The sequence below is a fragment of the Liolophura sinensis genome, chromosome 1 (assembly GCF_032854445.1).
Source record: "Liolophura sinensis isolate JHLJ2023 chromosome 1, CUHK_Ljap_v2, whole genome shotgun sequence".
NCBI classification, from domain to species: Eukaryota; Metazoa; Mollusca; class Polyplacophora; order Chitonida; family Chitonidae; genus Liolophura; species Liolophura sinensis.
The window spans coordinates 1,562,138-1,576,936 of record NC_088295.1 but is presented as its reverse complement, the minus strand read 5'-3'; the positions used below and the strand labels follow the sequence as shown (position 1 = coordinate 1,576,936).

At 41.4% G+C, this 14,799-nt stretch overlaps 1 protein-coding gene across 2 annotated transcripts; it reads right to left on the bottom strand.

The window, feature by feature from the left end:
* Nucleotides 1–1,644: 1,644 nt before the first annotated feature.
* LOC135473827 (uncharacterized) lies at nt 1,645–14,694 on the bottom strand. Of its 2 annotated transcripts, none has more exons than XM_064753746.1 (2): nt 14,591–14,694; nt 1,645–5,984 (listed from the first exon to the last, which is right to left on the bottom strand). In XM_064753746.1, the coding sequence occupies exon 2, from the start codon at nt 5,915–5,917 to the stop codon at nt 2,378–2,380; it is 3,540 nt and encodes a 1,179-aa protein (XP_064609816.1). In that variant the 5' UTR covers nt 5,918–5,984; nt 14,591–14,694; the 3' UTR covers nt 1,645–2,377. The 2 variants fall into 2 exon arrangements, with proteins under 2 accessions (XP_064609816.1, XP_064609809.1); XM_064753739.1 differs by having other exon boundaries at nt 14,599–14,686.
* Nucleotides 14,695–14,799: the final 105 nt, after the last annotated feature.

Genomic DNA, 14,799 nt, shown 5'->3' with positions numbered 1-14,799 from the left:
ATACTGAACACACACAAACATTTGACAGATCTATACGCGCGGAGTTCGATATGAAATAACACACTATGTATGGCAGTAACGCTCTCAATAGGCATGTTGACAGGATTTGTCCAGAATGTAACTTACACCATAATGACTACGACATATTTCACCAGGAATGGGCACTAATCAGTAAGCCGGTGTCGGAGTAGCGTGCTGGGTAAACATTCAGTAGAAATATTCAGTCGTGTCCGCATAGAATCAAAATGTCGACAGAAGCTCCATAGATAATAGCATATATAGGCTGAACACCGACGGGGAAAGCATCCTATACAAAGGTAGCACCATATATCTTATCTATTGCATACTAAATAAGCTAATACATGTGCATTTATGTCTCAAAGATTTTTCGCACTATACATATAACAGTACGCCCTAAAAGCTATAAACAAGAAAATATGGATTTGTCATCTACATATCACAACATACAAGGATGGTAAATAGGAATTAGAAAACTTTGTCCCATTGATGACAGATTAAAAATACCCAAGGGTCCAAATATAGCTACATCTATATATAGAGACAGGATAAGTTCACTGCGTATATATGTTCAAGCCACATCACCCTTTCAAAAGGTATTTCAGAATGACAATTAAATTCGTGAGACAAGCATTATTTGTGAATAGTGTATGATATGTTACCTATGTTTTCACAATACTGACTATACAAACTCGGCAATAGGCTATTTGTAGCAAAGTTCTGTTGGATATTCATATATATGATAGAGGAATTTTACACAAACCATTCAAAGGCGTTTCAGCAGTCTAAAATAAGTTACTATGTATGTGTGCATAGGCGCGAACGGACCAGAGAGCAAAGTATGTGGAACTACATAAATGTATCAATGGGTGTTGAAATGTGGTGTGAATCTTTGTCGACGAAAGGGCGAAATTGGCAAAGTAGTAGATAGTACTGAACTCCTTTTAGACGCTAACCAGTTAAAACGTCTAGCTGTATCAAAATGTCAGACTAGAAAAGTGCGTGCAAAGACATGAAAACACAGCCATTGGATCACAATAATAAAGAGGTCACCTGTCATGATAAAGCTTTTCACAGTGACGCTTGACCAAAGTGTTATGCACAAAGCCAAGTATCCTTGCTGGAAAGACGCTTAGAGACAACAACATAGTTGAGGATTGCAACAAGCCACTTTAGGTTGTTCTTGTACCAGCTCATGATTATCCTTCTTTAGATCTCTTCACACAAGGTGCAGGAAATGTTACGAATTAAAAACGTGAAGAAAAACCGACATGGCTTAAATATGAGAAAAAAACATTACTCCATCTTCACTCTTTTTGTAGGATCATACCAACTTGCACAACGTAAAACTTGTTCTATAAGAATCATTGATATACATGGCTCTATACAGTAAAATCGCGTATATAGGTTGCACATGCGCAATGGTATTCCTTGTGCAGCTGGAAATGAGCTAAAAAGCGACCGAATCTAAACTTTCCCTAACCTTCAGCCTATTGTTCATATAACGACACGTACCTGACAAACCACATCAAACACTTCACATACTGACAATCTCATTTCTTAATCTCTGATGTAGACCGACCACAATATTTCAGTACCACCATGTCACGGTGGTGATTGATTTTTTTTTTTTTTTGATTGGTGTTTACGCTGTACTAAGTGAATATTTCACTTATACGACGGCGGCCAGCATTATGGTGGGTGGAAACCGGGCACAGCCCGGGGGGAAACACACGACCATCCGCAGGTTGCTGGAAGACCTTCTCACGTACGGTCGGAGAGGAAGCCAGCATGAGCTGACTTGAACTCACATCGACCGCATTGGTGAGAGACTCCTGGGTCATTACGCTGCGCTAGCGCTTTAACCGACTGAGCCACGGAGGCCCCGTCACGGTGGTGAGATAGTCAGCGTGGGTAAGGGTCTTTAAAACAAGGAACACGCCCACTTAACCAGTATGTTCTGTTTACATGACTATAATATAACTGTTTCTCCTGCTATTCTGCAATTGTGCTCCAAATTTGAAAAATCCTATTGCGCATGTGTCACCTGTATTCGTCTAAAAGTAGACTTTTTACCGATTGTTGTCTTTGAAATCGTACATTATATGATTTACTTTCTCGGTTAGCAACCGTCTGACAAGTTAAGAATCACAAGGGCCGATCTGTAGACATTAATAAAATTTAACATAAAGAACGTTAATTTCGTTTGCCATCAGCAAAAGTGAAATGATCTGGATTTCACAAATGCATGTGATAAGGACTATCATTAAATATTATGTACTTTTCCCTTCATGTCCAACCTTAACATCGTGTTTTGCAAAACGATACTGCCCGGGTAAAATATGAGAGATTCATAACACTAAACTAAAGACGGGCTGTCTCTCGAACGATCAGGTCTGTTGGTCAGGGAGCCGCCGGATTGGCGACCGGTGGAATGTGGTTGAAGTGGCGCCCTGTCCGGGTGAGTATGAGAGAGTGGACGGGCCACCTCACTGTAGGGCGGTGGACCACCCACAGAGGGTGCTGAGGGCTCCGGGGCGAAGGGCACGGCATAACGACGAGAACTAAATCGGACATCCCCTTGACCTTCCCCGAGGTAATTAGGGTGTTGTAGAGGTTCTTCCTGTGCGGCCTGCTCACTGCGCATAACACGTCGCTGAGCGGCACGCCCTACCATCCTAGGTTTAGAGGGCTGCCGTGAGTCGTCTGCCAGATCTGGTGGGTAAGTCTGTCTCTCCCAGGCACTTCTACCAGAAAGGACGTCTTGAAATGCATAAAACGCGATATTAGAATCTTCTGGTCTAGAACTTCCTACTGTAGGCACAGTGGTTTTACTGGCGTCAGTTGGGTGTATCTGGCGATTAGGCCTCCTGTCCGAAACAGTTGGAACATGCTCGTAGCTGCGTGGTTTGTCAAACACATTCTGCGATACCGTCCGGGGTTCAACGGTTACTTGTCTCAATCCCACTGGTTGCACATCGTTGCTTACTTTAGAAGGCAACCGTTCTGGTGGATAGAAGAACTTTGGTCGAGACTGAGACGTTTCTTCAGACTGTTTTGCAGTATCACTGTTTTTCGTTAAGCCACCGTGGTTAGCAGAAACCAGCGGTTTCCAGTGGGTTTCAGGCTGTTTGTTATCAACCGTAGTGCTGTCAGCCGAGCGAAGAGCTGCTCTGTCCCCCTTGTACATGGCAGTTTGTTTCGGTGGGTTACGTCGATAATGTGGTGGAGACGCGACGCCCACGTTGACAGTTTCGATGACACGAGTTCTACTCTCAACTTCCTCTTCACTTGATGGCAATTTGGGCACACTAAATCCAGTCAGCGGACTGGACTTGCGGGGTGTCCTGTACGGTGAGGTCATAAAAACTCGTGGTTTAACCTCGTCGTACGTAAACGAGTAAACAGTACTGTCTGGGGTGTCCATGTAAGACTCCTTATCAGACAGTCCAAAATCCACACCACCCACAGCTCTCAACAGTGGGAAAGACGCGCACAATTCACTCAATGCCTTGTCCTCCTTAACGTTATTAACATGTGAAGGTTTGACTTCAGGGGAAGCTGACTGAGCCCTGGGATCAGTGACAGAAATTCCCCACCTTCTCGGATTTCGTTCCCGCTCAGACCGTCTTTGTGGGAAAGAAGCTCGAAAAGCTTTTTGCATTTTAATTTCTGGAATATCCTCGTGTTCCAATTCGGGCACCCGATCACTTGCCCTTGAGTGTTGACCTCGCGTAAATGTCGGCGAAGAACGCATGGGTGATGGGAGAGCTAGCGACACTTCATACCTGTCTTGGTCGGGAGTGTTTCGCTGCTCAGTTCTTCCCTCTGAGCGTTTTGGTCGTGTGTCTCTTCGCCGATCTGAGGCAGCTAGTTGACGAATGTCTGCCGGGTGTGTCTCCTCCACATGACCTGCTGCATACGTGGTGCCGTTTCCAGCCCTGTCCGAGATGATGTTACCATGGGTCATGTCTGGTGTATTACTCTGTGTCGTATTTCTGCTCCTGATCGGAGAGCCAAATCGAGTGGGATTCCTTGTACCTAATATTTCCTGCACTTCCTCGTCTGCTACGGACTGAGAAACAGATATCATTTCTGCTGAGCTACCGCCATGCCCCAATCTCAAAAGACGACTGGAGTCGGGATCAGAACATGTCATTTCCAAGCTGGAGTAAATATGAGGGTCTCTCAGCCGAATCTCTTCGTATGCTGGTAGATCCTCCTCTCCAAAGGCTGTCGGCGGGACATGTTCAAGGCGGTGAACAGTCGGTTCTTGGTCACTAGGCAAATGTTCTGTAGACTCTGTGGGCATTAAGTTCACTGCCGCGCTGTAGGATCCCCTGGAACCAACACTCCTCCGCAGAGGAGCAGCTTTTGGCCCAAGGCCAAAGTTGGTTTGAGAGGAGTTCACATGTGATTTCTCACCTTGGGCTGCAGGATTAACCACGTCGGAATGACTGGTCGGATCCGCGCTTCCCTGAGTATTATCGGGCCGCTGAGTTTGCCTGTAGCTAGAAGTCCTGATTGGTCGCTCAACCTTTTCACTCCCCGGTCTACGTGAGCTGTGCCCCATCTCCATACTATGTGTTCGGTCACTATCTTGCCTATTAAGCGATCCTCCTGCTTGGGGAATGTCACTTGGACTTGGTCTTTCAGACATAGGATTTCCACGAAAACTGTTGTTTCTTTCTGGTTCATGATTCATACCTTCACGATTATGGAGATGAGAAGCAATTTTCTCTGAACTATCTGATCTTCTCCCTTGATCTGAACGTCGTTCTTCTTGTCGCCTTTCCCAGCTACTGTCAGTTGTGAAACCCACTGACTGGCTAGGAGCTGAGTACTGCCTATCTTTCCTCCTATCTCGTCGCTCTGAAGTCATTCCTCCTTCATCTCTTGCAGAATAAGGCATAGTTCTTCTTTCAGAGACGACCACAGCCGTGTCATTTTGGGTGGACCTCGTACGATTTTCACGACATTTTCTTTTGGGCACAGTGGAACTTTCGTAGTTCTGAGATGTTGGGTTGTGCGCAGACCTCCCCTGATTTCCTTCACTCCTTCGCCTATCACTCTGTCTACCATACACACGACCTTGTGAGTTTCTTTCCCTTTCAAAGGATTTATGTCTTGCATTTTCCGAATCTCTACTTCTTCGCGTTTGTGTTCCACTGCCTCTTTCAACCCTGTCTTCCTTGGTATACTGTGGCTGCTTTGGTAGAAATTCTGAGGTTTCACCGACTTCATTGTAGGTTTCATTTGATAAGTTCCCTGTTCCGTTTTGTTGTCTTCTAGGGGAGCGATAACGCCGGAGCATAGGTTGTTCACTTGCTGGAAGACAGTCAGGATTTCCCCCAACAACTCCACGGGGAATATCTAAGCCTGAAGTTTCAGGCGGTTTTGCTGTTTTCTGAGTATATGTCCATTCGGATTTTTCGTAACATTTAGGTTTGAGACACATGGCGGTGTTGATTATGCTGACAATAAATTCCACTAAACCTAAAGCCAGCAGGGATCCATGTATAGCTTTAGTTGCTTGGTCTTTTTGACCTGTGAACTGATATGCACGATCATAAAAGCTGCTTCTGAAGTCGAGGCCACCAAATGAGAGTATGATCATGATGAACGTTACCATGGTCGACAGAGTGGATAGTGCAAAAAACGTCTTCACACCAAACCCATTTCTGGTTTGGCTAGCAAGTATTCCACATAGGCCATCTATGAAAACAATCACGCCACACCAAATCCCTGTTGCGTAGTAGTGTCCCCATATTCTCTGAATGAAACCAGCCACAGCAAGTACAATATCCAGGATCCCTAGGACAGCCTGGCACACACCAAGTACCAAGGCTATTCTCCCAGGGAAGTTCAGAAACAGGCGAAAACCTAATCCAAAAGACATTGGTGGTCGGTCGAACTGTGGAGATCTCCATATAGACAGTAAACAAGTGATGCCTTGTGAATCACATCTACAAAAGACAAGAAATGAATTTTAAAGCACTAACTTAAACTTTCAGATATACATGTATAACATACAAATATGGTGAACACTGATTCAATTTAATTTTCAATGAAATATCAAAGCAAACCCATTTCTCTGCCAAAATGTGAAAAACCTTATTTTATAATCATTGTTAGCAATTCTAGTGCCTCCTGGTGCACTAATGATGCACAATACATAAAATCCCATGGCGAAAGATACTTTACTACCCTTTTGCCAACATTTATTTGTCTGCCAGTAGGAAACTTTGTCTACAAAGTTATGCAATAACAAAATGATGATAATATGTGCAAAACGTGGCTTTGGGCCAAGGGACAGTTCTTTAAATTTTATTTAAGTGGAACCCATTTTAATTTTTTCCAACAATTCTACACTATTAAGAGTAAGTGCAGACATGCATAACATTGTCCCTTTGTAGTGATTAGGGGAATTTGCCAGGGTGGAGGTTTTGCACTCAAAGAGTGCTCTCTAATCTATTTTATGTTAAGGTTGTTTCATGTGCTAGATTTCTGTAAGATAAATACAGAACCACTTACATGAGCAATACACCAGCAGTACATGTATACATACAATATACCAGCAGTACATGCAGAGAGTACATGTATACAGCTAAGGGTGGTTCAACTTGTGCTTTGTTCACTGGTCAAGCAAAATAAAACCCAGAGCTTGTTTATTTTTATGTTTTGGAGCAGGCATGTAATTATTACAGAAAGCTCTTGCAAAAATCTGTACACCCAATACTCACCAAACTTACATGACTTTGTTTCTGGAGAACAAACTTATCAAGTATGGCACAAGTGTTTATTATAGCATGCCTCAAATTGGAACGTCTGATACATATCTGATCAACATGCATGCGAACCCACGGTACAGCTCAACTACTCCTGCATTTAGCTTTGTTGGATGCTCACTGGCTGTTACTTCTATCTGCTTGAATTATATTCGCCTTTACTTATTTGTGTTGATCTATATTATCATATTGAAGAATATGTCACTTGTGAGACAGCACACATATTTATGAGTGGGAAGAATCCTTCCCACAAACAATGGAGTGGTATTAATACATGTACCTTAACCAGGCAGAAGAAGCCTTCCCACAAACAATGGAGTGGTATTAATACATGTACCTTAACCTGGCAGAAGAATCCTTCCCACAAACAATGGAGTGGTATTAATACATGTACCTTAGCCTGGTAGAAAAAGCCTTCCCACAAACAATGGAGTGATATTAATACATGTACCTTAGCCTGGTAGAAGAAGCCTTCCCACAAACAATGGAGTGGTATTAATACATATACCTTAACCTGGCAGAAGAAGCCTTCCCACAAACAATGGAGTGGTATTAATACATGTACCTTAACGTAGAAGAAGCCTTCCCCACAAACAATGGAGTGGTATTAATACATGTACCTTAACCTGGCAGAAGAAGCCTTCCCACAAACAATGGAGTGGTATTAATACATGTACCTTAACCAGGCAGAAGAAGCCTTCCCACAAACAATGGAGTGGTATTAATACAATGTACCCTTAACCAGGCAGAAGAAGCCTTCCCACAAACATTGGAGTGGTATTAATACATGTACCTTAACCTGGTAGAAGAATCCTTCCCACAAACAATGGAGTGGTATTAATACATTTACCTTAACCTGGCAGAAGAAGCCTTCCCACAAACAATGGAGTGGTATTAATACATGTACCTTAACCTGGTAGAAGAATCCTTCCCACAAACAATAGGGTGGTATTAATACATGTACCTTAACCAGCAGAAGAATCCTTCCCACAAACAATAGGGTGGTATTAATACATGTACCTTAACCAGGCAGAAGAAGCCTTCCCACAAACAATGGAGTGGTATTAATACATGTACCTTAACCTGGTAGAAGAAGCCTTCCCACAAACAATGGAGTGGTATTAATACATGTACCTTAACCTGGCAGAAGAAGCCTTCCCACAAACAATAGGGTGGTATTAATACATGTACCTTAACCTGGCAGAAGAATCATTCCCACAAACAATAGGGTGGTATTAATACATGTACCTTAACCTGACAGAAGAATCCTTCCCACAAACAATACGGTGGTATTAATACATGTACCTTAACCAGGCAGAAGAAGCCTTCCCACAAACAATGGAGTGGTATTAATACATGTACCTTAACCAGGCAGAAGAATCCTTCCCACAAACAATGGAGTGGTATTAATACATGTACCTTAGCCTGGCAGAAGAATCCTTCCCACAAACAATGGAGTGGTATTAATACATGTACCTTAACCTGGCAGAAGAAGCCTTCCCACAAACAATGGAGTGGTATTAATACATGTACCTTAACCTGGCAGAAGAATCCTTCCCACAAACAATGGAGTGGTATTAATGCATGTACCTTAACCTGGCAGAAGAAGCCTTCCCACAAACAATAGGGTGGTATTAATACATGTACCTTAACCTGGCAGAAGAATCCTTCCCACAAACAATAGGGTGGTATTAATACATGTACCTTAACCTGGTAGAAGAAGCCTTCCCACAAACAATGGAGTGGTATTAATACATGTACCTTAACCTGGTAGAAGAAGCCTTCCCACAAACAATGGAGTGGTATTAATACATGTACCTTAACCTGGCAGAAGAAGCCTTCCCACAAACAATGGAGTGATATTAATACATGTACCTTAACTTGGTAGATCTGAAGGCACTGAAATGCTCTGAGGAGACCCACAAATCATACATGTATCATTGTGAGGATGGTGAGTGTATGTATGCTGGGTTTCTTTACTTCATTCTTAACAATATTTTCCGTCATATGATGACGAGGAGTCATTAGATGTGTGTACATATACTGTCTCCTTGTGGCAAGGCGAGTCCAAGCTGCCACAGCTGATGTACAATGCCGGAGACACCAGACATGAGTCTCTGACACAAACTTACATCCCACCTATTATACGGACACCAAGCCATCCTTGCCCTAGCCTTTCAGTTGTGAGGCAGCAACAATGTACCAGTTATAAAGTCTTTGGTATGACTCGAACCTGGGTTTGATCCCAGGTCTCCCGATTTCAAGGCAGACACTCTAACCATTAGTGGTCAGGGGGGCTAGTGTGTCAGGGGTTTAACATCAGTAAAACATATACCAAAGGGGGCTAAAAAGGCCAAGGGTACTGTGGCAGCTATTCTGTGGTGAGACCATGTGCCCAGCTGTGATCTGGTACAAAGTATTATATCCACATAATTGTATTCACAAGGATAGGCCTCACATTCAACAGCACAACATGAATGTGTATGTACCATTTTTGATTGTCATGAGAATCCATAACAAACTGTTCACCTGTCCAGTTAGTCACTCCTGTGTCTCGATGAAGCAGTTGTGTTCAACAACAATCATAAAATAAATAAATGAGGCAGCAATAAAGAGGCAACAGTAAATCATGAATTTTTGGAATCTATTCCAAAATGCAAACAACTACAACTACATACAAAAAAGCTAAAGTTTTACTGTACAATTTCAGCATATTTCAATGCTCTATAGGATGATAACAGTCCGATATGTACAGACCAGAAATGATAAGAAGAATATTTCACTTTATACGACAGCAGCCATAATTGTGGTGGGAGGAAACGGAGACCGAGGGGAAGAAACGGAGCCCGGTGGGGAGGTAACGGAGCCCGGTGGGAGGTAACGGAGCCCGGTGGGAGGTAACGAAGCCCGGTGGGAGGTAACGAAGCACGGAGGGAGGTAACGCAGCCCGGTGGGAGGAAACGCAGTCCGGTGGGAGGAAATGGAGCCCGGTGAGAGGTAACGCAGCCCGGTAGGAGGTAACGCAGCCCGGTGGGAGGTAACGCAGCCCGGTGGGAGGTAACGCAGCCCGGTGGGAGGAAACGGAGCCCGGTGGGAGGTAACGGAGCCTAGTTGGAGGTAACGGAGCCTAGTTGGAGGAAACGGACCCCGGTGGGAGGTAACGCAGCACGGCGGGAGGAAACGGAGCCCGGTGGGAGGAAATGGAGCCAGGTGGGAGGTAACGCAACCCGGTGGGAGGTAACGCAGCCCCGTGGGAGGAAACGCAGCCCTGTGGGAGGAAACGGAGCCCTGTGGGAGGAAATGATTTTGTGACCTCTCCATTCACAGCGCAAATAACATCTGAACAGAAAAAATTACATTCTGGCTGAAAGAGAGTCTCACACTGAGACAATCCTGTGTAGGTCAATTGACAAGTCAATTTATAACTCACTGAGAGATCAACTACATGGTATTTTATCTCCTCACATTTGGCTTTTACATTTTGCACATACCTGGTTTAAATATGTGTACAGTGTATATATATAAACATTACATGTATAAATCGATATAAACTTTAAATATCATTTCCAGGCAGAAATCTAAGAACATGTAATTCTGAGATTTTACATTTCAAACATGGTTTATTACATGCTTAACAGTTGATGTCTTACACATTTAATGTTTTAAATACTAGTGCACATAGAAGTTAAATTTTATTCTATATAAAAAATGCATACCATCTACCCATTTACATGTAAATGTACACCAACACATTTATAAGCATAAAATACTACATTATCATAGGACTATAATTTCCCATTTCCCAGAGGAAAGTTTCTCATCACAAACAAACGCCCGACAAGGTTGTACAGAAGAAAGACTTTTTGCCTTCTTCTGTAAACAAATCAGAATCTGTATGTTTATGTTCAAAATGTCCTGCTACAATGTGTACTGTTCCAAGAGGAACATACTTGTACACATACACATTATACATGTACACATAACACATAATACATGTACACAAGTGTATATTATAAATGTACACAACTACACATTATACATGTACATGTACACATTATACATGCATGCAACTACACATTATACATGTACGCAACTACACATTATATATGTACACAACTACACATTATACATGTACACAACTACACATAACTACACATTATACATGTAGAAACTACACATTACACATGTATGCAACTACACATTACTCATGTACGCAAGTACACATCATGCATGTACGCAAGTACACATCATACATGTACGCAACTACACATCATACATGTACCCAACTACACATTATACATGTACAGAACTACACATTATACATACACACAACTACACATTATACATGTATGCACCTAAACATTATACATGTACGCAACTACACATTATACATGTATGCACCTACACATTATACATGTACGCAACTACACATTATACATGTACACAACTACACATTATACATACACACAACTACACATTATACATGTATGCACCTACACATTATACATGTACGCAACTACACATTATACATGTACGCAACTACACATTATACATGTATGTAACTACACATTATATACGTACACAACTACACATTATACATGTACACAAGTGTACATTATACATGTACACAACTACACATACATGTACACAACTACACAATACACATGTACACAAATACACATGTACACAACTACACATTATACATGTACACAACACACATGTACGCAACTACACATTATACATGTACACAACTACACATTATACATGTACACAACTACGCATACATGTACGCAACTACACATTATACATGTACACAACTACACAACACACGTGTACACAAATACACAATACACATGTACACAACTACACATTATACATGTACACAACTACACATTAAACAAGTACACAAGTACACAATATACATGTACACTGAGCACACAGCTCTCAGTTCTAGGTTTAAAAATGTACCTAATCAGAATAGCACTGAGCAGCCAACAGAAACTCACTACTCCTGTTCAGGTGATTAATTTTACAAAAATGAAATAAAACTGGCTTCATAAAAATCTGTACACACACAGAAAATTAGCACACTGACAAGACACCACTAATAATGCTGCACTTTATGCACATGTGCATGGCAGAGTGAACAAAACAGAGTTTTGCACAAACTTGACCTCAGCATGACACAACATAGGTGTAAGATCATATATTCCCCTGTTCAGATGCAATACAGACAGGTCTACAGGAGTGTTTATGGTAAGAGACCCCAGGCAGGAGTCTCACACGCACATTGTTCACAGACAGATAAACCCGCAACAGTGGTATGTCTCACAACTACATCTACACTAAACCACAACAGCCCAGTACACCTACAGCCTTCAGGGAGAGAGAGAATGTCATTCTATCCCAGGCAAACAGCATCACCCAAAATCTCATCAGCTTGGACTGCTGACTTTCATATCACATCTACACATGGGGAAATTTGAGCCCTCAGCTTTAGCTTTAAATGAACTGCAGGGACAATGCTAGCCTATTTATCATATCATCTTGAGTACTATACTGACCCAGGTTAAATCCCAGAAAAAAAATTGATATTAGATATCCAGGGTGGGTGTGTGCAGACAATTAAAATAGAATAAAACCACAAAGTGTGGTGTGAAAAGCCAGGTCAACATTACTGACACTGGCAGCTGTCACATTTCAAAACAGATTAACTTTCATCAGCATCACTGTTGACTTCACTCAAATTTCCTGATGTGTTTTCCTTGTTAGTGAATTATTCCACAACTGGAGGTGGTGCCTTCTACAATGGAATACCATACCCTAATGTGGTCATTTTAATAAATGAATGTTCATGTTATACTAAATCAAGTCTCACTGGCAGGGACATTTTATCATTTTAGCCTTCCCAGTCTACCACCTCAGCAGTAATATACCATTTCCCTCTAAAACTTATACACCCTTTATTGGCCAAATGTTGATCTTAAAGTTTTCTGGACAGTTAATTAAGGGATTTAACTGACATTACAATGTCACTAATTGCTTTGCTAATGGTACGAGTGAACACCTGAAATTGCCCCCACATTGATTACCACATATGCATGAACAATGTATATTCAGTTTATACCCTTTATTTATTTATTCATTTATTTTATTTGCTTCATTGGTGCTTTACACGGTACTCAAAATATTTCACTCATTTAATTATACCCTTAAGGTAACAGCTTTACAAGACCATTGCAAATGTTGCTTTAATTACATTCACTTAATCATGTCAAAAGCTTTTCACTACTGTTGCCACTTATCGTCTTAACTTTACACCCAGTGGAAATGGAAGGAGTGACTGCTTCAGTTTACAATTAAATTTAATTGTCTAAGTGGGGAAAACAGATTAGAAGTTAAATTTATATATTACAGGCTTTTGTAGTCCTCAATTATATTACATAAAAAAGAAGTATGGGAGGACATGCTTGTTATATGAACCTTCACTTACATGGACTGGGAAAACTTTTTCACAGTTTCTCACAGGTTCAGACACTCACTTTAAAACACAATGTATTCATGTACAAGCTCAAAATTTAATGCATTGCTTAGCAAAAAAGAACTGGGATAATCTCAAACACACTAAACAAAAATCATAATGAAAACTGTGAAATTAGTTACCTAATTTTAATATGCGAGGGATTATTATTCATTAGTGTTGACAATCACATTTTAATTCCACCTCATATTAATACTGTATACCTTACACATCTATACGGAAAACCATAAACATAATTTCTGTTAGTATTTTGTGACTAAAATATTACAGTTTCTTCGACATTTCTTACTACAGAATAGGGTATTTTGTGTGTTATATGCTTTTATGTATAAAAGTTTAAACCCTGCATGTGGAATACTAACTCACCTAATTCCCAAACATGACCAAACAAATATTTTCACATTTCACTTATTGTGATTTAACCAGTTCATGCCGGTTTTCTCTCAAACTTTTAGTGGGAAGGTTTTCCAGCAACCTGTGGATGGTCGTGGGTTTCCTCCCACCATAATGCTGACTGGCATACAATGTAAAACGCCATGAAATAAATAAAAAATAAATAAATCTGGTGATTTATAATAAAAATATTTGGTATGTAGGGATCCAGAAAAAAGCATAGGCCTGTTTGTATTACAGACTATGTGTTGAAATGTTGCCTTTTCACTCTGTTCCAAAATGGTATGTGTTGACATGTATAACAGTAGGAGTCTAAGGCAGTGTACAATAGTGTCCTGTCAAAGCATAGACATTACATGTAAATCTGTCAAACAGTCAAATATCTTTACAACATTTCAACAGTATTAGGAGTAAATGTGATGGAACAAACTGTAAAATATATAGTTTCACACAACCCTAGCCCCTAGGTCCTGAGATGTGCCAGTGAACGGTCAGCAGCCCTGTATAATCATCGTCAGTGACCTACCTTGACCAGTTCAGTCTCCCCATGAGGTGTAGCCAGCGGTCATGTGGTAATGAGGCGACAAAGGCTAAAAACTATCAGGTATACACAGACATGATAAACAAGGATTGGACATCGTAATGTCATTAGTCAGTCGGCCCGTGATGTAGAGGAGGCGGGCAGAGAGGCCCTGCCCCCTGTCCCAGCCTCTGTCATCACACCAACCAAGCAGAGCTGTTATGCCAGATGCGCACCTTGATCCGAAAACAGGACGACCCTACCTGGCCATTTATACATTGTTAATTAAACAACATTACTTTTACACTGAATCATAACTCTGACCTTTACCTGCTTACCAGCGTAGCTTTGGGGCATTACAGCTTGAGTAGGATCATATGTAATGGAATTTTCCAAGAAGCCTCGATACCCCTTCGCTTTAAAACCTTGCAATTTTGCACCTCATGACCCCTACACCGGAAGCAGAATGTTTTGTGTGAAACGATTTGATTGGGTAAAAGATATCCATTCCACCAATGAAAAATGGGCTAACAAGATCA

Bases quoted from the DNA above. Each gene is read 5' to 3' on its own strand.
- LOC135473827 (XM_064753746.1), bottom strand. From the start codon at position 5,917: ATGTCTTTTGGATTAGGTTTTCGCCTGTTTCTGAACTTCCCTGGGAGA.